Source organism: Mustela erminea, chromosome 10, assembly GCF_009829155.1.
Source record: "Mustela erminea isolate mMusErm1 chromosome 10, mMusErm1.Pri, whole genome shotgun sequence".
Taxonomy (NCBI): Eukaryota; Metazoa; Chordata; class Mammalia; order Carnivora; family Mustelidae; genus Mustela; species Mustela erminea.
This window is the reverse complement of record NC_045623.1, coordinates 49629102-49653085: the sequence shown is the minus strand read 5'-3', so window position 1 is coordinate 49653085 and position 23984 is coordinate 49629102. Positions and strand designations below refer to the sequence as shown.

The 23984-nt window shown below is 34.5% G+C and overlaps 1 protein-coding gene across 1 annotated transcript; it reads left to right on the top strand.

The window, feature by feature from the left end:
- Nucleotides 1–9147: 9147 nt before the first annotated feature.
- LOC116567567 (oxysterol-binding protein-related protein 9-like) lies at nucleotides 9148–11236 on the top strand. The gene has a single exon (XM_032302692.1). The coding sequence runs from the start codon at nucleotides 9394–9396 to the stop codon at nucleotides 11071–11073; it is 1680 nt and encodes a 559-aa protein (XP_032158583.1). The 5' UTR covers nucleotides 9148–9393; the 3' UTR covers nucleotides 11074–11236.
- The last annotated feature ends 12748 nt before the right edge of the window (nucleotides 11237–23984 follow it).

Sequence of the window (23984 nt, the reverse complement as noted above, 5' to 3'; positions counted from 1 at the left end):
CCCAACCTCCCACCCCCCGTCCCTTCAAAACCCTCAGATTGTTTTTCAGAGTCCATAGTCTCTCATGGTTCACCTCCCCTTCCAATTTCCCCCAACTCCCTTAGAGTGGAAAAAATTTTTTTTTAAATTAGATTTTTGGGTTTTGTCAGGTAATCATGTCATCTGCAAACAAAGGCAATTTTATTTCTTCCTTTTCAATATGCAAATCATTTATTTCATTTTCTTGACTCATTGCATTAGATAGTACTTCTAGTTAGATATTGAAAAACAGTGATGAGAGAGAACATCCTTACCTTTTACCTGATTTAGTGGAAAAGCAACAAATTTCTCACCATACATATGATATTCATCATAGGTTTTTTAGATATTCTTTACATTGGAGAAGTTCTCTAATCCTACCCTAATGAGCATTTTTAATCATGAAAGTTACTGGATTTGTCAAATGCCTTTTCTGTATCAATTGATATGATCATGTGATTTTTTTTTCTTTTTTTAGACAATTGATGTAATGGATTACATTAATTTTTTATTTCAATTTTTTTAATTTTAATTTTTTAGATTGTATTATGTTAGTCCCATAAATACATCATTAGTTTTTGGTGCAGTGTTCCAAGATTCATTGTTTATGTACAACACCCAGTGCTCCATGCAATACGTGTTCTCCTTAATACCCACCACCAGGCTTTCCCAACCCCTACCCCCCACCCCTCCAAAACCCTCAGTTTGTTTCTCAGAGTCCACAGCCTCTCATGGTTTGTCTTCCCCTCTGATTTCACCCAATTCACTTTTCCTTTCCTTCCTCTAATGACCTCCATGTTATTCCTTATGCTCCACAAGTAAGTGAAACCATATGATAATTGACTTTCTCTGCTTGACTTATTTCACTCAGCATAATCTCCTCCGGTCTCATCCATGTTGAAGCAAAGGTTGGGTATTCATCCCTTCTGATGGCTGAATAATTCCATTGTATATACAGACCACATCGTCTTTATCTATTCATCTGTTGAAGGACATCTCGGCTCTTTCCACAGTTTGGCTATTGTGGACATTGCTGCTATAAACATTGGGGTACAGATGGCCTTTATTTTCACTACATCTGTATCTCTGGGATAAATACCCAATAGTGCAATTGCAGGGTCATAGGGTAGCTCTATTTTTAATTTTTTGAGGAATCTCCACACTGTTTTCCAAAGTGGCTGTATCAACTTACATTCCCACCAACAGTGAAAGAGGGTTACCCTTTCTCCATATTCTCTCCAACATTTGTTGTTTTCTGCCTTGTTAATCTTTGCAGTTCTAACTGGTGTAAGGTGGTATCTCCGTGTGGTTTTGATTTGAATTTCCCTGATTGCTAATGATGATGAACATTTTTTCATGTGTCTGCTAGCCATTTGTATGTCTTCATTGGAGAACTGTCTGTTCATGTCTTTGGCCCGTTTTTTGACATGCTTATCTGTTTTATGGGTGTTGAGTTTGAGAAGTTCTTTATATGTGTTGGATATCAGCCATTTGTCTGTAGTGTCATTTGCGAATATCTTCTCCTACTCCGTGGGCTGTTTGTTGACTGTTTTCTTTGCTGTGCAAAAGCTTTTTATCTTAATGAAGTTCCAAATGTTCATTTTCACTTTTATTTCCTTTGCCTTTGGAGACATGTCTTGAAAGAAGTTGCTGTGGCTGATGTCAAAGGGATTACTGCTTATGTTCTCCTCTAGGATTTTGATGGATTCCTGTTTCATGTTAAGGTCTTTCATCCATTTTGAGTTTATCTTTGTGTATGGTATAAGAGAATGGTCAAGTTTCATTCTTCTATACATAGTTGTCCATTTTTCCCAGCACCACTTATTGAAGAGACTGTCTTTTTACCACTGGATATTTTTTCCTGCTTTGTCGAAGATTATTTGACCATGGAGTTGAGAGTCCATATCTGAGCTCTCTATTCTGTTCCATTGGTCTATGTGTCTGTTTTTGTGCCAGTACCATACTGACTTGGTGATCACATCTTTGTAATAAAGCTTCAAATCAGTCAGCGTGATGTCCCCAGCTTTTTTTTTTTTTTTTCAACATTTCCTTAGTGATTTGTGTCTTTTCTGGTTCCACACAAATTTTAGGATTGGTTTTTCTAGCACTCTGAAAAATGCCACTGTTAATTTGATTGGGATGGCATTGAAAGTATAGATTGCTCTGGGTAGCTTAGACATTTTAACAATGTTTATTCTTCTGATCCATAAGCACTGGAATGTTTTTCTGTCTTTTTGTGTCTTCTTCAATTTCTTTCATGAGTATTCTGTAGTTCCTCAAGTACAGATCCTTTACCTCTTTGGTCAGGTTTATTCCAGGGTATCCTATAATTTTTGCTGCTATTGTAAGTGGAATAAATTCTCTAATTTCTCTCTCTATAGTGACATTGCTAGTGTATAAGAAAGCAACAGATTTCTGTGCATTGATTTTGTATTCTGCCACATAGCTGAATTGCTGTATGAGTTCTAGTAATTTGGGGGTGGAGTCTTTTGAGTTTTCCACATAAAGTATCATGTCATCTGCAGAGAGAGTTTGACTACTTCTTTGTCAATTTGAATAACTTTTCTTTTTGTTGTCTAATTGCTGTTGCTAAGACTTTTAGTACTATGTTGAACAACAGTGGTGAGAGTGGGCATCCTTGCCATGCTCCTGATCTCAGTGGGAAGGCTCTCAGCTTTTCCCAATTGAGAATGTTATTCATTGTGGGTTTTTCATAGATGGATTTTATGGAGTTGAGGAATGTTCCCTCTATCCCTATACTGTGAAGAGTTTTAATCAGGAAGGGATGCTGTATTTTGTCAAATGCTTTTTCTGGATCAATTGAGAGGATCATGTGATTCTTCTCTTTTCTGTTATTGATTTGTTCTGTTACACTGATTGATTTATGAATATTGAACCACCCTTGCACCCCAGGAATAAATCCCACCTCATCATGGTGGATAATCTTTTAAATGCACTGTTGGATCCTATTAGCTAAAATCTTTTTGAGAATCTTGGCATTGATATTCATCAGAGATATTGGTCTGAAATTCTCCTTTTTGATGGGGTGTTTGCCTGGTTTGGGGATCAAGGTAATTCTGGCTTCATAGAAAGAGTCTGGAAGTTTTCCTTCTGTTCTTATTTTGTGAAAGAGCTTCTGGAGAATAGGTATTATTTCTTCTTTGAATGTTTGGTAGAATTCCTCAGGGAATCCATCAGGTCCTGGACTCTTGTTTTTTGGGAGGGTTTTGATCACTGCTTCAATCTCGTTACTAGATTTTGGTCTACTCAGGTTGCCAATTTCTTCCTGTTTCAGTCTTGGATGTTTTTAGGTTTGTAGGAATGCATGCATTTTCTAGGTTGCTTAACTTACTGACATATAGCTGTTTATGATAATTTCTGATGATTGTTTCTATTTCCTTGGTGTTAGTCGTGATCTTTCTCCTTTCATTCATAATTTTATTAATTTAGGCCCTTTCTCTTTCCTTTTGGATTAGTTTTGCCTGTGGCTTATTGACCTTACTAATGCTTTCTAAGAGCAGCTTCTAGTTTCATTGATGTATTTTACTCTATCTATAGTTTCTAATTCATTGATCTCTGCTCTAATCTTAAATATGACCCTTCTTGTGTGTGGGGTTGCCTTAATTTGTTGTTGATTCTCCTGTTCTTTAAGGTGTAAAGAGGGTTTGTGTATTTGGAATTTTTCAATTTTTTTTGAGTGTGGCTTGGATGGCTATGTATTTTCCTCTTAGGACTGCTTTTGCCATATCCCATAGGTTTTGAGGAAATGAGTCTTCATTCTCATTGGTTTACATGAATTTTAAAGTTCTTTGACTTTCTGATTGATCCAAACGTTCTTGAGCATGATAGTCTTTAACTTCTAAGTGTTTGAATTCCTTCCTAAGTTTTTCTTGTGTTTGAGTTCCAATTTCAAAGCACTGTGGTCTCATAATAGGAAGGGAATAATCCCAGTCTTTTGGTATTGGTTGAGACCTCATCTGTGACTTAGTATGTGGTCTATTTTGGAGAAAGTTCCATGTGCATTCGAGAAGAATGAGTATTCTTTTGTTTTAGGATGGAATGTTCTGTATATATCTATGAAGTCCATCTGGTCCAATGTGTCATTCAAAGCTCTTGTTTGTTGATTTTCTGCTTAGATGATCTGTCTGTTGCTGAGAGTGGTGTGTTAAGATCCCCTACAATTAATGTATTCTTATCAATATGTCTCTTTATTTTGATTAACAGTTGACTTATGTAGTTGTCTGCTCCCATGTTGGGGGCATAAATATTTACAATTGTTAGATCATCCCAGTGGTTAGACCCTTTAAGAATGTTGTAGTGTCGTTCTATAACTCTGACTATAGTCTTTAGCTTAAAATCTAATTTATCTGGTATGAGAATTGGTGATCCAATCTGGTCCTAACATTTTCTGTTTTGAAGGGTTTTTAATTATTGATCAATTTCTTTATTAGATATAAGCCTCTTCAGAGTGTCCACTTCTTACATGATTATTTCAAAGAATTGGTCAAGTTCATCTGGATTACCAAATGTGTTGGTGTAAAGTTGTTCATAGTATTCTTTTATTATCCTTTCCATGTTCATGGGAATCTGTAATGATGTTCCCCCACTTTCACTTTTTTTGTTGTTGTTGTTACTAGTAATTTGTGTCTCCTCTTTATTTTTTCTCTTAGTTTCCTTAGCTAGAGACTTAACAATTTTATTGATTTTAAAAAGAGTTATCCATTGGTTTTACTGATATTCTAAATCCACTTTAATTTCACTTTTGGTCTGAGAGCAGACATTGTCTGATTTCTCTTCTTTTGAATTTTTTAAGGTATGTTTTATAACCAAGAATGTGGTCTAGCTTGCTGAGTGTTCCAGCTTTAGAAGAATATGTATTCTGTTATTAGATGAAGTAGTTTACAGACATCTATTATATACAGTTGATTGATTGGTATTGTTAATATTAACTATGTCCTTACTGATTTTCTGCCAGCTGTATGTTAGAATGTTAGAATGATGTTGAAATCTCAAATTTGGACTCTCAAAAATCAAGAGATTCATCTATTTATCATTGTAGTCCTATTCGTTTTGCCACATGGATTTTGATACTCTTTTGTTAGGCACATACGTGGTAAGTATTGGTATGTCTTCTTAAAATACTGAGACTTTATAATTATATAATGTCCCTCATTACCCCTAAGAACTTTCTTTGCCATGAAGTCTTCATTGTGTGAAAATAAATAGCTGCTTTTTTCTTCCTTTCAGTTAGTGTTATCATGGTATCTCTTTATCCATTCCTTTAATTTTAATCTATATATGTCTTTGTACTTAAAGTAGATTTCTCATATACAACAAAAAGTTGGCTCTTGTTTTTCAATCCACTCCTATCATCTGTGTCTTTTGTCTTTTTAGGCCAGTAATGTTTAAAGGAATTATTGATATAATGATATGAATACCTACCTTATTTGTTACTGATTTGTTCTTGTTGTCTTTGTTGTTTGCTCCTAAATTTTGTCTTCCAGGCTTTTCTGAAATTTATGGTTTCAACTGGTCATTTTATATGATTAAAATTTTATCTCCCTGGTATATCTATTTTATATGTATATATATATATGTATATATATATGTATATATACACACACACACATATATATATATATCCGTAGATATATCTATATCTCTCTCTATATATACATATATATAGGTATAGACCTATATCTATATAGATATGTATATTTTTGTATATTTATTATTTTTTTAGTGGCTACCCTAAAATTTATAATATGCATTTATGACCAGTCCAAGTCCACTTTATTTATTTATTTTTTTAAAGATTTTATTTATTTATTTGACAAAGAGAGATTACAAGTAGGCAGAGAGGCAGGCAGAGAGAGAGAGGAGGAAGCAGGCTCCCTGCTGAGCAGAGAGCCCGATGCGGGACTCGATCCCAGGACCCTGAGATCATGACCTGAGCCGAAGGCAGCGGCTTAACCCACTGAGCCACCCAGGCGCCCCCAAGTCCACTTTAAATTAACACTATACTTCTTCACATGTAGTTCAAGTATCTTATTATAACAAAATATTCTAAATTCTTCCATCTCTATTGTAACTGGCATTATTTATTTTACTTATACAAACATTAACATATATAATATATAATTGTTCATAATAAAATGCATTGTATCTATTATTACAAATTTTTGTTATATTAAGAATAGGAAATCATAAAAGTTTTTATTTTAATTTCACGTGTTTTTTTCTCCCATGTTCTTCCATTATGTTGCTCTGAATTTCTGACCTTTATCATTTTCCTGCTGTCTGAGGAACTTATTTTAGTATTTCTAGCATTACAAATCTACACATTAAAAAATTCCCACAATTTTTATGTCAAGAACTCTTTTTTTTTTAACCTTTGAAAAATAAATTTGCAGAGTTCAGAATTCTAGGTTGGTGTTTTTGTTTTTCTCTCACCATTTTAAATATTTCACTGTACTCTTCTTCTTCCTTACATGATTTTTGAGGTCAGTGTCACCAACCCATTTAGGTAAAAGAAGATAGGTAGTGGGAGCTCAAATTGGCCATTTCTTTTCCTCCAGGTAGACTAGACTGTAAAAAACATCCTAGCAGGTTAAGCTCTGTTGAAGGTGTTTCTACCTGCAGGGAGGCTTTATTAAGAAGAAGAAAATACTTTGGTGAGTTTCACAATATTACCTTTCTCTACTTTCCAGAAACATGAAAGGAATTTTCTCTGATATTAACTGTGTGGAGCTAATAGATCTCCAGAAGATAAAATATAAAAATGTGAGGGACCCCTATCACTGGTTCTTCTGGAAATATTTACTCTTAGAGTTGTCTGTAATGATTCTCCAATTATTCATCAATTACAGTTTAGTTTTCCTACCCCAATACTGGTTCACATAAAGATTTTTACTCAGGGATTATGTTGCAATAAAATGTGATTCTCAGTGTCCAATTTTGAGGGCCATGGTTTGCCCTGTGACCTCACTTTTCTGAAGGTCTAAGAAGTGCTATTTAGTTTTTCATTTGTTCTGCTTTTAACTTATAAAGGTGGAGTGGTGACTATGTGTTTAACCAGAAGCCAGGAGTCCTCTAAAATCAATTTTTAAAAAAATCACTTGAAATAAGCCATCTTTTATATAGTTATGCTAATGAAAGAGACAAATTCCAAGATGTCCTTCATAATCCTGATTCCTTGGGTTTATGACTGTATGATTCCTAACTGCTTAGTGCATGCAAGATTAGTGAGTTACTCTTAGTAATAGAATATTACAATATTACCTGTATTTGTTTGTGTTTACATGATTATATTACCTTACACCATAATGCCAGCCTTGAAAGGAGGTTCTGTCTCTTGCCGGTTTTAGGAGGTAAGCAGCCATAGTGATGTCCATTTGGCAAGTCAGTAAGAGCAGTCTGTAGCCCTTGTTTACAGACTGCAATGGACTGAGCTGTTCAGTCCAACAGTATCACAAAGAACTAAAAGCTGCTAATAACCATGTAACCAGGAAGTGAATCCTTCCTCAGCTGAGCCTTGGAAGAGGCCGCAACCCAAGATAATGCCTTAATTATAGCTTTGTGAGACCTTGAAGCAGAAGATACCTAGACTCATCATCCACAGTTCTGTGAAATAATACATATGTATGATTTTAAGTCTCCAAGTTTATGGTCACATCTTAACACTGCAACACTAATTACTATAGCTGTCAACTTAAGAAGATTATAATAAATTGTTTAATTTGATTTTCAGTTTTTAGTGTGTCAACCTTCATTTATTTTTGAACAGCATCAAGTCTTCCTTGCTGAAAAGAATAACATGGCTAGAGTAGCACTGTTTACCAGTTATCCTTAACCAAGTTATTGGGCCAAACCTTCTATTTTTGGGGCACCTGGAGGGTTCAGTGGGTTAAGCCTCTGCCTTCGACTCAGGTCATGATCTCAGGGTCCTGAGATCCAGCCCAGCATCAGGCTCTCTGCTCAGCAGGAAGCCTGCTTCCCCTCTCCCCTCCCCCCCGACCCCCACTTGCTTCTCTGCCTACTTGTGATCCTTGTCGTCAAATAAATAAATAAAATCTTTAAAAAAAACTTCTATTATCAAATTCTATCTTGATTTACTATAGCCTGTAATTACAAAAACAAAACTCAACACTTAAATAACAGCAGCAACAAAATAGTGTATTTGATATCTAAGCAGCACAAAATATTCTTTACTATATAGGAGGAAGAAATAGGGTTAAGAAAAAATTATTAGATGAAGAAAAACTTTCAGACAATATACCAATTTGGGAAGGTGAATCTTGGGACCCAAAACTGTTACATAGAATACATACCTGGATGATTATAACATCTTGCCCTCAATTCTGTGTATAACTTCGATTGCAGCTTTGAGTAAGTCAACTAAATTCCCAGTTTTGTAATCTATGTAATATGACCATACAGATGCTAAGACTTCTAGCTCTAAATTGTCATGATTTTCTGAAATGACAGCATTTTCAGAATAAGAAACAGGAATAAATAAAGTGATAATCAGTGCCTTCCAATCAGTGTTGCATCAATCATCCATAAATATTTTGACTCATATGTTTCTAAATTTTATATATTTCAGGGTAGATATACCACTTGTATAACATGTATAAGGACTAGAATTTATAGTTGCTTCAGAAAAAGGTATAGACTAAAAAATTACTACTATTTACTAATTTTTACTAATTTCATAATTCTTAATAGTTTTTCTCTCTCAGTTGTTGAGTATGATTTAAAAAGGATTTCAGTATTCTTCATATCCATTAAATAAAAAAATACAAAGTATATTACTTGAATAAACTTGAAGTAATTCATCCAAAGAAACAGGAAAAAACTGCTTTCATTAAATTGGTCTGCTTACCTGAGTTCACATAAAATAAGTATTTCCTTGAAGCCTGAGTGGATCGACTTCACTGCAGTGTGGGGGATACGGCCGGAGGGAGAAAAAAGGGGTGCTCGGAAGCGGCCCCTGACTCCCTCCCCTGGAGGCACAGAGGGCGGGGGCCTTGGTAAATGGCTTTCTTGCTGGCCACTTGCAGAGTGAGTAGACCCTGAGGGTCTGGGAAAGGGGCCGGCCCCCACCTCTGAGTCCCCCGGGGTCCCTGCTGCCTGGCCCAGCCGGACTGTGGCCGCGAATGTCGCTCTCTCCCTGCCTCCTTTCCGCTGCCCTCTGGGGGTTTGGATTCAGGATTTGTTCCTAGTGTCCAAGACTTCGATAAGAAACTTACAGAGGCTGATGCTTACCTACAAATCCTGATAGAACAATTAAAGCTTTTTGATGACAAACTTCAAAACTGCAAAGATGATGAACAGAGAAAGAAAATTGAAACTCTCAAAGAGACAACAAATAGCATGGTAGAATCAATTAAGCACTGCATTGTGTTGCTGCAGATTGCTAAAAGTACTATTAATCCTGTAGATGCAATATATCAACTTAGTCCCTTGGAACCTGTGATCAACACAATGCCTACCCAGACTGTCTTACCTCCAGAACCTTCTCAGCTATGTAAGTCAGAACAGCGTCCATCTTCGCTACCTGTTGGACCTGTATTAACTACCTTGGGACATCATCAGACTCCAACACCAAATAGTACAGGCAGTGGGCACTCACCACCTAGTAGCAGTTTGACTTCTCCAAGCCGTGTCAACTTGTCTCCAAATACTGTCCCCGAGTTCTCTTATTCTAGCAGTGAAGATGAATTCTATGATGCTGATGAATTCCATCAAAGTGGCTCATCCCCAAAGCGCTTAATAGATTCCTCTGGATCTGCCTCAGTCTTGACACACAGCAGTTCAGGAAATAGTCTAAAGCGCCCAGATACCACAGAGTCACTTAATTCTTCCATGTCCAATGGAACAAGTGATGCTGACCTTTTCGACTCACATGATGATAGAGATGATGAAGGGGAGGCAGGGTCGGTGGAAGAGCACAAAAGCGTTATCATGCATCTCTTGTCACAGGTTAGGCTTGGAATGGATCTTACTAAGGTAGTTCTTCCAACATTCATTCTTGAAAGAAGATCTCTTTTAGAAATGTATGCAGACTTTTTTGCACATCCGGATCTGTTTGTGAGCATTAGTGACCAGAAGGATGCCAGAGATCGAATGGTTCAGGTTGTGAAATGGTTCCTCTCCGCCTTTCATGCAGGAAGGAAAGGATTGGTTGCCAAAAAGCCATACAACCCCATTTTAGGCGAAATCTTTCAGTGTCACTGGACATTGCCAAATGATACTGAAGAGAACACAGAGCTAGTTTCAGAAGGACCAGTTCCCTGGGTTTCCAAAAACTGTGTGACGTTTGTGGCTGAACAGTTTTCCCATCATCCACCTATTTCAGCCTTTTATGCTGAGTGCTTTAACAAGAAGATACAATTCAATGCTCATATCTGGACCAAATCAAAATTCCTTGGGATGTCAATTGCGGTGCACAACATAGGGCAGGGCTGTGTCTCGTGTCTAGATTATGATGAACATTATATTCTCACATTCCCCAATGGTTATGGAAGGTCTATCCTCACAGTGCCCTGGGTGGAACTAGGCGGAGAATGCAACATCAGTTGTTCCAAAACTGGCTATAGTGCAAATATCGTCTTCCACACTAAACCTTTCTATGGGGGCAAGAAGCACAGAATTACTGCTGAGATTTTTTCTCCAAATGATAAGAAGTCTTTTTGCTCAGTTGAAGGGGAATGGAATGGTGTAATGTATGCAAAATATGCAACAGGGGAAAATGCAGTTTTTATAGATACCAAGAAGTTGCCTATAATTAAGAAGAAAGTGAGGAAGTTGGAAGATCAGAATGAGTATGAATCCCGCTGCCTTTGGAAGGATGTCACTTTCAACTTAAAAATCAGAGACATTGATGCAGCAACCGAAGCCAAGCATAGACTTGAAGAAAGACAAAGAGCAGAAGCTCGGGAAAGGAAGGAAAAGGAAATTCAGTGGGAGACAAGGTTATTTCATGAAGATGGAGAATGTTGGGTTTACGATGAACCGTTACTGATGAAACGTCTTGGTGCTGCCAAGCATTAGGTTGGGAAATGCAAAGTTTACACCTGACGACCAGGGCAATAGGCATAATTAAGCAGCAATCTTCCTGTGGGAGAACCTATTCACTCCCTTCTTATTGCAGTGGTTCCTATCTCAGGGATACTGGACTTTATGATGCAGATGAACAATTAAAGCGAGAAAAGCTAAAAAAAAAAAAAAAAAAAAAAAGTATTTCCTTTTTTGATCTCTTTTAAAGTGAATCACTACTTCCACAAACATTTATACAGAAATGATCTAACCCAACCCTGCACAGTTAGGGAATCATGTATGTTAAGCATTATCAGTGGAGGATTTTTGAAAAGGCAGGCCTCTTTCAACTACCTTTATCATGAGGAAACTTACCAGTTCTGTACATGCTACCTCCTTAGCCTGAAGAAGACTTCTAAAACAAACAAAAAAATTGCCTTCAAAAGCTGATGTGTCACATACTTATTAGGGTCCATGAAAGAAAATGATAATATACTAACATCTCACAGTGGGAAATGTACTACGTTGGATAGAGAAAGCATGTGTTGTCATTGGTTAATGAGCGAATGTTTGCTGCCAGAGTGAAGCAACCAGGAGTGAACCATGAAATGACTGTATTCACCCTGAAATATCAGCAAAGCAAGAAAGTGATGAGTAGTAAGCAACGTTTCCTGAATGTGTGGGACATACTTACTAGAGCTGCAAAAATAAGTCTCTTAATATTTATCTTTTATAGATAAAATAGTGAGGGACAATTATGCTTTTGTATAATATGACTTTAGGAAACAGAGGCTGGGATTAATATGTAAATGCTTATTTGGATGTGTCACTGTATTCTCGCCCTTTTCCTTTCCCATTGGCTGACCTTACTGTTTCTTTCCTTTCCTTCAGATACAAACCAAAACTCACCAGGAAATTATTCCTAATTAACTTATCCATTTTTTTTTCACAGTTTCATCGGATTTTAGACTATTAGCAGTGAAATATACTTTGTAAATAATTTAGTTCAGCCCTGTTTGCACCTCTTATCTTACTTACAAGACCCGTGTATCTATACATATGTGCACATGCACATGTGAATGTGTTTCTGATTCTTATGTGTCAGTACAATATTTCCATTAATATTTTAATGAAATATTATATTTTAATTATTTAAATATATTTAAATATTATATTTTAAGTCACCTGGAAAATATTTATTTAAATTTTTTTGGATCCTTGAATATTTAAGAAAATTTTATTGAAAAAATAATTTAAAGGATTAATGATCAATTTTATATTTTCTCTTAGGCTATTCAGCTGGTGTTAGATGCACCCCATCCTGAAATTACTGAAGTGAATGTTACAAAATGTGTCATCTAACCTATTACAACCATTTTTAAAATGATAAGTAACATGGCAGCCTCAAAAAAATGAGACATATACCATAAAACATTTGTGAGAAAAATTATGTATATTCCCTTAATATTCTAACAACTTCACTTATACTCTCTAATTAGATATTGGCTAGTTTAGTCCTTGAAGAACATCTAAGCCTAAATGTTTACTTCCAGCCTATGAGATGTAATTCAGGAGTTGGATGATTGGGTGATATGGCTTTGGTAAAAGCATCAACAGCTTATTGTTAGCTGATGTAGTAAAAAAAAAAAAAAAAAAGGTTTAACATCCACTATCTTCAGAAAAAAAAAAGTTTCACTGTCGGTACTGTTTGTTATATAAGAGAAAGGTGAGTCTTATCTAAGAAATGAAAATTAGTGGTAGAATTGGAATCTGATACAGTGTCTCAGTGATAAGATTATTTGAGTGTTCTTACACATTCTAGTCTTCTCTCCCTTGTACTAGAGAGTGATCTAATTAGTTTAATGAGAAAGGGGTTTATTAAAGAATCTCACTCACGGAATTTTTGGAGGAACTGAAGAAAAATACTCTAGGAGCATTTCCAGAGTTGACTACTAGAGTCACAATCCCAAACAGGTCAACAAAATTGCTTCTACTATTTAGAAGCACTCAAATTTGGGAAACCAAAAAGCTTCCAGCTTTAGAGCCATTCCACTTTCACTACAGTCAACAAACAACTGTAGCCAGAAGCTACTGATATGTATGAAAATTCTAGAATCTTACTGCTTCTATCACATTTCATGCTATCAAAATGGATGTCTCACATTCTCTATCTTTCTCTAGGTAATTTAATCCCTAATTGAAGCTTCATGAAGATATATCTTATTACCAGAAGATATAGCATGAGTGTACCTTTTGGTACAATGGTAGATGCACAATGAAGTTGTGAGATTTAGTGTTAATAATTCCACTGTGAGTGAGCCAGCTAAATGTGGAGAGAGCCTTTTAAGAATGTGGACAGCTTCCATTGAGAGCTATTCTCTACAGTGTCCAAATACTTCTGTAGTACTTAGTATGTGTAAATTATCTAGTGTAAAGATTCACTTCTGAAGATGGAATAATAAAAGGCATTACTTGTATTTACTATTTTCGGCAGAGGCTGTGTAGGAGACAAAGGGTAGAAAAACACAATAAGATATGCCCCCCCATCCCACAGTATTGCACTGAGGTAAACAAAGTATACATACCAGTTTAAATCATCGTCTCTTTTGAGAAAGAGATTAGCTAAATATATGGTTTGAATCTCTTTTGCCTATTACTTTTCATATATATATATACATATATATATATACATATATATATACATATACACACATACACACAGCATATTATAAGATTAGTTAGTTGTCTGTATTATTTATTAGGAATATTAATTGCATAACATAGTACAAACAATGTTCATCCTTATTTTTGAAAACTTTCATATTGAAAGATAGAATTTATTATTAAATATCAACATAATATTTGCTATATGGTTTAAAAGAGTCACATTACCCTTTGGTATTTATTGACTAATCAACCAAAATCAATATGGTAACAATAATATGGTGACAATTTGGTATGGTACTGTAACCATGGCATGGTAACAATAATATTGTAACAGTAATAACTAAAAATATGTTTGTAATTTGTTCATGAATTATCAAAATTCTCAAAATAACTTCTGGAAGATATCATTATTATTATTACTATAGCTATATACTATAAAGGAATTAGAGTCATTAGAGTGTAATTTGGCCAGAAAAATTTCACTCAGCTGATCTAGGTTTCTCAGGTCCTATACATGCCTCATATAGGCCTGTCTTCAGGACAAGCCCTTGGAATATTCTGCTTGATAACATTATTTTTATATGTGTGAGCTCTTGGACCTCTCTGCTATATAATTTTTTATAACCACATGATTTATGGAAAAGGCTGGTTTCACCTGGGGGAGTAGGGGAGGGCTAGAATATCAGTAACTGAGTTCAGTCATGTGGGCTGATACCCAATAAAGTTCCCTACACGAGGCTTGGGTGAGATTCATAACATTTCACACAGATTTTACCTGGAAACCCTCCATGAATATTATACTTCAACACCTGGGGAATTAAGATCATCCACATGCAATTCCACTGGGAGGGCACCTGGAAATTTGCACTTGGTTCCTCCTGGACTCTGCCTCATATGCCTTTCACTTTGCTGATTTTAATCTGTATCCTTCTGCTGTAATAAACCATAACCATGAGTGGAAGAGTTCCCGAGTTCTTCTAGTTATTACACTTGAGAGTGATCTTACACACTCCTGACACACAAATGTGGTGACTGTCACACAGATCTCCAGAATAAATCTTGAGATTTTTGATGAAAAATATCACACATTTCCTTTTAGAGCATATGACTCTTACACGCAAGGCAGTAGCACGAGTTTACAGAGATGTAGGCATATTTACCTACTCTTTGGTAATGTACATGTTGTGAGCAGGGGCAATTTGCCTTCTAACACTCATCAATATTATCTTACTGGGTTGGAATACTCATCTCTTATAACAAATAAAACAGCTGTTTTCTCTAAATGAGATATTATAGACAAAGTGAGTTTTGAATGAGCTTTTAACTTCTTATTTTGGAGGTGAGGCAGTACTGCATTCTTTGAATCTTTCTGTTGTTATTGGGAAATATCCAATGGAGAAAATATTGATCTTTCTTTTCTGTTGTCTCAGTGAACAACCCTTCCTCTGGCTTAGTTTGTAATAATGCTTAAGCCTACTGTTGAGGAAATGCCATTGGCTTGGCATCCTATAGGTGCAAGGAGTCCATTGGGACCATCGCTTTATTCTCCCAATTTTCTAGTTGAAATATTTTCTCATAAATTGGACTTAAAACATTAGTTGGTATTTTGATGATTTGTTCTCCCATAGCTTTATTTGTTCTGATATCAAGAAGTCCCAGTGATGGGGCGCCTGGGTGGCTCAGTGGGTTAAGCCGCTGCCTTCGGCTCAGGTCATGATCTCAGAGTCCTGGGATCAAGCCCCGCATCGGGCTCTCTGCTCAGCAGGGAGCCTGCTTCCTCCTCTCTCTCTGCCTGCCTCTCTGCCTGCTTGTGATCTCTGTCTGTCAAATAAATAAATAAAATCTTTAAAAAAAAAAAAAAAAGTCCCAGTGATGATCTAACATACCTATAGTTATTAGAATTGGGAAATACTTATTAACTCTGAAGTCATGTTCAATCCATATATCTTTTTATTTTGTTCAGTTTTGTAAGTGTAAAATTGATTATATATTTTGTTTATTTACAAAATAAATATAATTTATAGTTATGAAATATAAGTTCATATATTTGAGGGACATGATACTTAATTCTTTTAACTAATGTAAGTGACTACCTATTTAGAAAGCAACTTATTCTATTTCTATTTGCAAATAGATAATAATTTTATAAAATAAAACTGAAAAGCCATTGACATAATTGAGATTTTTAGAGTTTTACTTTAGTTTTGACTTTAAAATACTGCATGCTATTTTAAGAAATTGGACTACTTGAAGAAATTTCAAATATTGGCAATCCACAAAAGGAAAGGAGAGAAAAATTCAATAGTAGTTCAGTAGGATATAAACCCTGCAGGCCTGATAGTTATATTCCATCTGGTCCATGCTTATTTCTAGGGGAGGAATACAAGCTACACACTGAAATGAACCTGATGATTTTCCATAGCTGGCCAACAAGCTGTTGCGTTTGAGCCAGTTATAATATTCATATGTTATTCAGTTAGGTTTACTTTGAAAGTATTTTTCCAGTCTAATGAGATTTATGGATTTCCTTTTATGTGGAGGTTCTCTACATGTTTTATATGTTTATTCTTATCTTCTTGTCTTTTTTAAAGACTTTGCAAAATAAGAAACTATCAAAACATGCAATTTTGTTCTGATTTTGACTGTAGGGCATATGTATTATTCAAGGAGTAGACCAACTGGAACACAAATATGGCACAGAAGTATTTTTATTATGGTCATATAGGATTATCTGAATTTCATTAGTTGCTGCTGGTTTGTGCCTGAAAGAAATGTCCTTCATTATCATTGAAAACCTGCAAAATTTCATTCCCTGAGACTGGGCTAAATTGAGATCTTTGGCTTAATAAGATAGTTAGGAACTGGCATATTTATATACAATATAGAATGTTGATAATCTACAGATTTACTTTTCATGTGATTTCTTTGATTTTCTTTTGAGGCAATAGTATTTTATGCCAAAGAGTGCCTACTTTGGTGATGGACTATATATGTGCAAAATCAGTTTTGATGTTTTTTATTTAGATTACATTGGCAAATTGTTTTATCTCTAAGCCTCAAATTCTTTATCTGTAAAGTGGAAATAATGGTATCTATCTCTCTGGACCTTTTGAGAACTAATTAAAAACAAATACAACTGAAGTTCCTAGAAAGGATTTAAGATATAGGAAAGAGTGCTATTATGGAATACCATGCCCTCTCATGGACTCAGAAATACATAAGAACAATGAGATATATTTACCATCAGTCTACCATAAGGGGTATCCAATTTTCCTTTGAGTTCTGAATTTTTTTCTCTAAAGGTACTAGTTTTTAAATCTTAGAATGATAGAACTAGAAACTATAAAACCCCTAAATCTGGAAGTTATCCTAAACCACTTATCTTTATCTTCCTTTCATATCTATATAACTGCATGGCTTGCTCTGCAAGTTCTTATCATATCTCCTCTGAACTATTGAGGTTGCTTTTTGTCTGCTTCTGGCCCATTTTCTTCATGTACTGACACACAGGGAATACTCTATAACAAAATGGTAAAGTATAGAGTATAGTATAGAGTATAGCATAGTATAGAGTATATAGTATAAAATATAGTAACAATAAACATACTCTAGGGATTAAATTTGAGTTTTGTTTCCTATCTCTACCAAATGAAGAGTTACAGTCTGACCTCCTCACCCTGTCGTGTTCCCTTAAATAATCTATGTAGTAAATGTATACATTGTAACTCTTAATGCATATTGGATTTTTACCACGCATACTTAAATATAATCGAATAATGGGTACTCCTCATTAAAATCTTTTATAACTACAAAATCTGTGTGCATTAATGCCTAAACTCATCCCTATTTATTCAAATAGTTACATTAGTAGTCATTTTCTTTAAATTAATCATGCTCCTTCTTTTAGCCTGTGTTCCAGTTCTACCAAAGCACCTATAGTACTTAGAGCAGGAGAATCTAGATTTTCCTCAAACTAGTTCATCTGATATTATTGGCTCTTACTCACCACCACTGGTTTTCTTTGGAAGCCCTATTCCTCAATAATATAGATAAAATGATACTTCAAGGAAGTCTTTTCTGTCTATAAAATAAACTCAGAAAATTAATTATTCTTCCTTTGTGAAGAACTCCCTTTATTTCCTACTTACCATAGGTTTAAATCACATGTCATGAATTCTTTAAAAATATTTCTGTTATGAGTTTTCATCTATATATTTAATTATGTATTTTTGTTAGATTTATGTTTCTAGCTACAGACTAACTCATTTCCCATTTATTTTTTTATTTTTGCCTTTTTACTTTTTAATTTAAATTAAAAATAACTTTTGAATATAGTTGACATCCAATGTTCCATTAGATTTAGGTGTATAACATAGTTATTCGATGCTCAACACAAGTGTAGCTAGGAATAGTCAACATACAACACTGTTACAATAACATTGACTATATTCCCTATACTATACCTTTTAGTCTCTTGACATTGATTCCATAACTGAAATTCTATATCTCATACTCCTCTTCACCCATTTTGCTTATACCCTAGCTCTCTTCCCCTTGGAGGAAGTTTTTTCTCTGTATTTATAGATCTGATTCTGTCTTTTGTTTGTTTGGTTGTTTATTCATTTGTTTTATATGGTAGTGGGACAAAAAAAAAAAGACACATAGACCAATAGAATATAATAGAGAGCCTAGAAATAAAATCTATGCTTATATGATCAAGTAATCTATGCCAAAGAAGGCAAGAAAATACAATGGGAAAAAGACAGTTTCTTTAATAAATGGTGCTGGAAAAACTGGATAGCTACATGCAAAAGAATGAAATGACCACTTTTTAATACCATATGCAAAAATAAACTCAGAATGGATTAAAGACCTATATGTGAGACTGAAAACCATAAAAATCCTAGAAAAGAATATAGGCAGTAACATCTTTAACATTGGTCATAGCAACATTTTTCTAGATATGTCTCATCGAGGAAAACAAAAACAAAAGTAAACCATTGGAATTACATCAAAATAAAAAGCTTTTGCACAGCAAAGGAAATCAATAACAAACAAAAAAATCTACTAAGTGGGAGAATAAAATTGCAAAGTTCCATATATCTTATATAAAACTAAAATTCAAAATACATAAAGAACTTATACAACTCAATACCAAAAAATCCCAATCTGATTTAAAAATGTACAGAGGACCTGAATAGACACTTTTTTCCCAAAAAAGATGTACAGACGGCCAAGAGATACAGAAATACAGCACGAATCATCAGGAAAGTACAAATCAAAACCACAATGAGATTTCACTTATACTTGTCAGAATGGCTATTACACTATTAATAGGTATGTAAATTTGTACAGCCACTGTGGAAAGCAGTATGGAGTTTCTTCAAAAAAAATTAAAAGTAGAACTGCTCTATGACCCAATAATTCCACTACTGAGTATTTATACAAAGAAAATAAAAACAGGGGCACCTAGGTGGCTCAGTCATTGAGCATCTGCCTTCGGCTCAGGTCATGATCCCAGGGTCTTAGGGTCAAGCTCTACATCAGGCTTCCTGCTTGGCTGGAAGCCTACTTCTCCCTTTTCCACCTTTTTTCCCTCTGCTTGTGTTCTTTCCCTCCCTGCCTTTGTCAAATAAATAAATAAAAAATAAAGAAAAAAGAAAAGAAAAACACTAATTCAAAAAAATATATGCATCCCTATGTTTATTGTGGCATTCTTTATGATAGCTGAGATCTTGAAACAAGTTCCCTTCAATAGATGTGTGGATAAATAGTGGCATATCTATACATGGAATATTACTCAACTGTAAAAAGGGTGAGCTCTTACCGTTTGTGACAACATGGATGGATCTAATGGGTATAATGCTAAGTGATATATGTAAGGCTGAGAAAGGTAGATATCACATGGTTTCACTCCTATGTGGAACTCTTTTTCCTTTTTTTAAAGACAGTTTGACACTTGAAAGTGGAAGCCTCAGTTTTATATCTTTAGTGTCTACCTTTCTTAATAAATGAGTTCCATTAACTAGTTCCAGTGGTTCTCTATCCCTTTATTTTTTTTACATCCTTCTTTCCCTATTTATTTAACATAGCTTAAGAATAAGGCATTTTTCATTAAAAAATAATGACTTCGTAGGACCAGCCCTCAGAAAGGTATGGGAAGAGTGCATGCTCAGTTTAGTCAGTTAAGTATCTGCCTTCTGCTCAAGTCATGATGTTGGGGTCCTGGGATCAAAGCCCATATAGGGCTACCTGCTCAGTAAGGAGTGTTCTTCTCCTTTTGCCCCTCCCCCCAACTCATACACACTCTCTCTCAAATGAATAAATAAAAGCTCTAAACAAACTAAAGCCAAAAATGTGTGGGAGAACTAAGAATCCAGGGGAACATGCATATTTTGGAAAACTTACCTCATGTGGTTTTAATGGGCATTCAGCCATCATCAGTGTCAAGTGATTAAGCAGTTCCTAAACAGCAGTAATGAGTACAGATCCTAGTTTAAACAGTTTATTACTCATGTCATAGTAGACTGCTTGGTGTCTCATGTTTCTATCAGTTTCTTGTGTCCTTCAGGTCCCATGGGGCTGATGCACAGACAGGCCCACATAGATGTTCATGCAGTGGATTCATTGTGTCTTCTGGATTCTAAGATACTGAGATCCTGCTCTTCTGGCAAACTATCCTCTTCTCTCTCTCTCTCTCTTTTTTTTTCCCCCTAGGAGAAGGTATTATCTTATCCTAGAATGCCTCTGGAGAAGGGGAGGAGATGCCTTTAACCTAATTACCCTAGAATGTGTCCAGGAGAGGCAGCTTAGAGTATTTCCAAGAGGTACTATCTTTACATCTCCATGGCTATTAGGTAAACATCTCTGAACACAGCTGTTAATGTTCTCTGCTCAGAAGATGTGCATATACACCACCCCCATACAAAATTATTTCCCAACACGAAGGGTATTGTATATATTATCCACTCTGAGAATTACATTTATAGTCCAACATGATTGTTTTATTTGTGATAAAAGTGAGATTCAAAATCTAAATGAATTAGAGAAAAGTTAAAGTTGAAACCCAGGTTTATTCATTCAGTCTGGCATAGGATTCTCAATACTAGGTTGCTTGGTCATCAATTTTTATCTCTTTTCTTTTAGATGATTATTTCTGTTGTATGATTTACATATTTTACAACATTACAAAATATTGTTTTGAAATTATTTTTTTAGAAGTGGGATTTTATTTTTTAATTCAGTGTGACATCATCAAGAGACTTAATATTTTGTCTTCCTCTAAAGTATTTTTATATTAACTAATCATCTTTTGGTCTCTCAGAGTAGAGATGCTATTGATGAAAAATAGTACTTTCATAGCACTTACTTTATAAGAGAACAAACTACACATTTTGATATCAAAATTTGAAAGTGTTAAATGAAAGCTTAGTCATAATTTTCATAAATATATCATCAGAAGGGTGGATCATTTTATAAGTGTATCATCATATTGAATTTTAAATGGTTACTTAAATTTTAAAATTTTAATATTTTTCAATTTAAAAAAGTAATGAAAATTATATTTAAAGTTATTTATTTAAAAATATCTTTATGGATATCTGTACTTATCATCTGTGTATAAATATGCTGTGATATATTTCTGCTCATAGCTTCAACATATACTTAGTGGAGTCATACCAGTAGAAGCGTCATTAAATGGGGATAAAAAAGGGACCTGTCAAAGTATATGCTATTATGTTTTTGCTACAAAATTATTTTGCTCTAATATCAGGTTACATGTGTTCATTTTCTGTATTTTCTATATTTAAGAATAGGCAACCCAAAAGACTATTTCTCTCATAATGATAAGATAAAAAATTAAAATCTGATATTGAAAAGCAAGGTGTCTCCCAGGGATAGCAGATGGTTATCTTTCACAAAATTTTCAATCCTGGCTAAATTCATGGATAATTGTAATACAGGAAGTCACTACCCTCCAAACTCAGGGAAATCAACCATGCATTATTAGGGTGTGTGACTGATAGACAATGGATAGTAAATGTGTACATTATATTTCTGTTTCTTTTCCAGCAGTTTTTGACTCAATACTCCACTTATTTCCTTAGCAGTATGGCAAACAATAGCTTTTTACATTATTCTATGTATAAAGCTAAAGCTCTACAAAAATTATCTCATTGAATTTTTAAAATACACCCATGTATAGATACTATTGGTTTCTTGATGATAGAATAACTGAATATCCACAAGACTGTAAGCTTTATGAGGGCAGAAGTCTTGTCCATTAGTTCATCAATTTATATTTAGATCTATGGTACATGGTACACAGAAGCCAATATTTATTACCAAATGAAAAAAAAATTCACCATTTTTAATGTGAAGATTCTGGGCTCTAACAAGCCAAATAATTTGTTTATAATTTTATAATGAGAAAGTATTATAATTAAATTAGTTCACTCACCTCAACCTATTTGGCAACAGCAAAATTCATCTTTCCATTTATAATTCTAAGGAGTTATCATGGGAAACTTTGAGGATAAAAGCACTATGCTCTTCTTCCCTTCTACATCAGGAGGGCTAAAAATGAAAGTACTTTTTTGAGTTCCTGGGATCTTTTCATATTGAATTTGTCTTATTGAACTCAGAGGGGTGAATATTGCCTGTGATCATATAGAAAAATGGTTTATGGTTTAAATATCTTTGTCCTCAAAAGTCCTACCAAGGAAAGAAGAGAGAGTGAGAGAGAGAGAGAGAGAGAGAGATCCTATAGATTGTTTCCAGAAGTTACCTGTAGTTTAAATATACATTTTCATTTCATTGCTGAGCCTTTCTTCCTTTACCTTTTTGGTACATTCCCTGTTTAGTTGAATTTATAACCATTGACCTGCATTTTGCTTTATTCTTCTAAAAGTAATTCAAAAGCATTCTGCAACCCTCCAAACAATAAATAACAAGAGTAACGTTTTCTAAGCAATAACTCATTTTAAGAATGGTCAATAAATACAAGCAAGGCAAGTCCCCAAAATTCTTTTGCAACTAGTGAGAAGAAGGAGTAGGGAGAAAAGGTCATGTGGACTAGCTGCCTACTGATAACTATGTGGATCATTTCCAGGCCTGCACTGAACCCCAGGACAGCTCACTGTGGGCGATTTAGCACAAAATGGTTGGGAAAACAACACCTGGAAGCAATGGCTCATGTTTTTTAGACCTGTTTATCTTCAGCAGTTCCACTAGATGGGATCGGAATGGAATGGGTAATTGTTCTGATTTTGAGGCTAATTTGGCTTCTCCTGAATCCCAAGTACCAAATCCCATATGATTAATGGTGACTGTATAACTAATTATCTGAATAAGAAAAAACTGAGAGTAAAAGATAGCAATATCAATAATTACAATGGAACAACTAGCTCAAAAAATGATTCTGGTATGCAAACTAGGACCTATGGTTATACTAAAAATGACAAATTCTGGCTAATTCCTGTATTTCTTTAGATACCATATAACTAGCAGAAACTGGATGTTCTTAATATTTTATCTTAATACTTATTACCACATACAGTGATAACATTTGCAGGAGTTACAAATTAACATAACTGATTATATCTTGATATTTTTGAAACCTCCCCAATAATTTCTAATGGGTGTTGCAAACTTTCTCCCTGTCTTTTGTTGTTGCTGCTATTACTTTTCTGTTCTGCAATTTACTTATTGGTATATTATTAGTTAGAGTAATTTAGTAACCTATGGATATATTAGAGGCAATTGCTTCAAGAATTCAATACTATTTAATTTTTTCAGACAACTATAATTTGTGTTTTAGAGAAAATGGGAAAATGTATATAAGAATAGTTTTATGTATACAAAATATCTTTGGAAGAAATCACAAAAATCATTTAATTCTCATTGTTTCTGGAAAAGGGAACTAAACGTTTGGGGTCAGGACAAAGTTTTACTGTATACTTTTTTTGTACTGTTCGAATTTTGGGCAATGTGTTTTTAAAAATCATATTAAAATTAATCTAATTAAAATTTGCACTTATAAGTTTTCTTTATATGTAGAAGAAAGAATTTTCATTTTATGACATCCAGTTTCATTTCATTTCATGAAATACATGAAAATAAATAGATTAAAGATTAAATTATATCCACTTCATAGTAAATTTAAGTACTTGATATAAATTTAAGTATCTTGAGTGTCCTAGAAATGAACATATCTGTTAATGTACATGAAACCATATTATAGAATAGACTAACCTATG

Coding starts and splice junctions, on each gene's coding strand:
- LOC116567567 (XM_032302692.1), top strand. CDS start 9,394: ATGGTAGAATCAATTAAGCACTGCATTGTGTTGCTGCAGATTGCTAAA.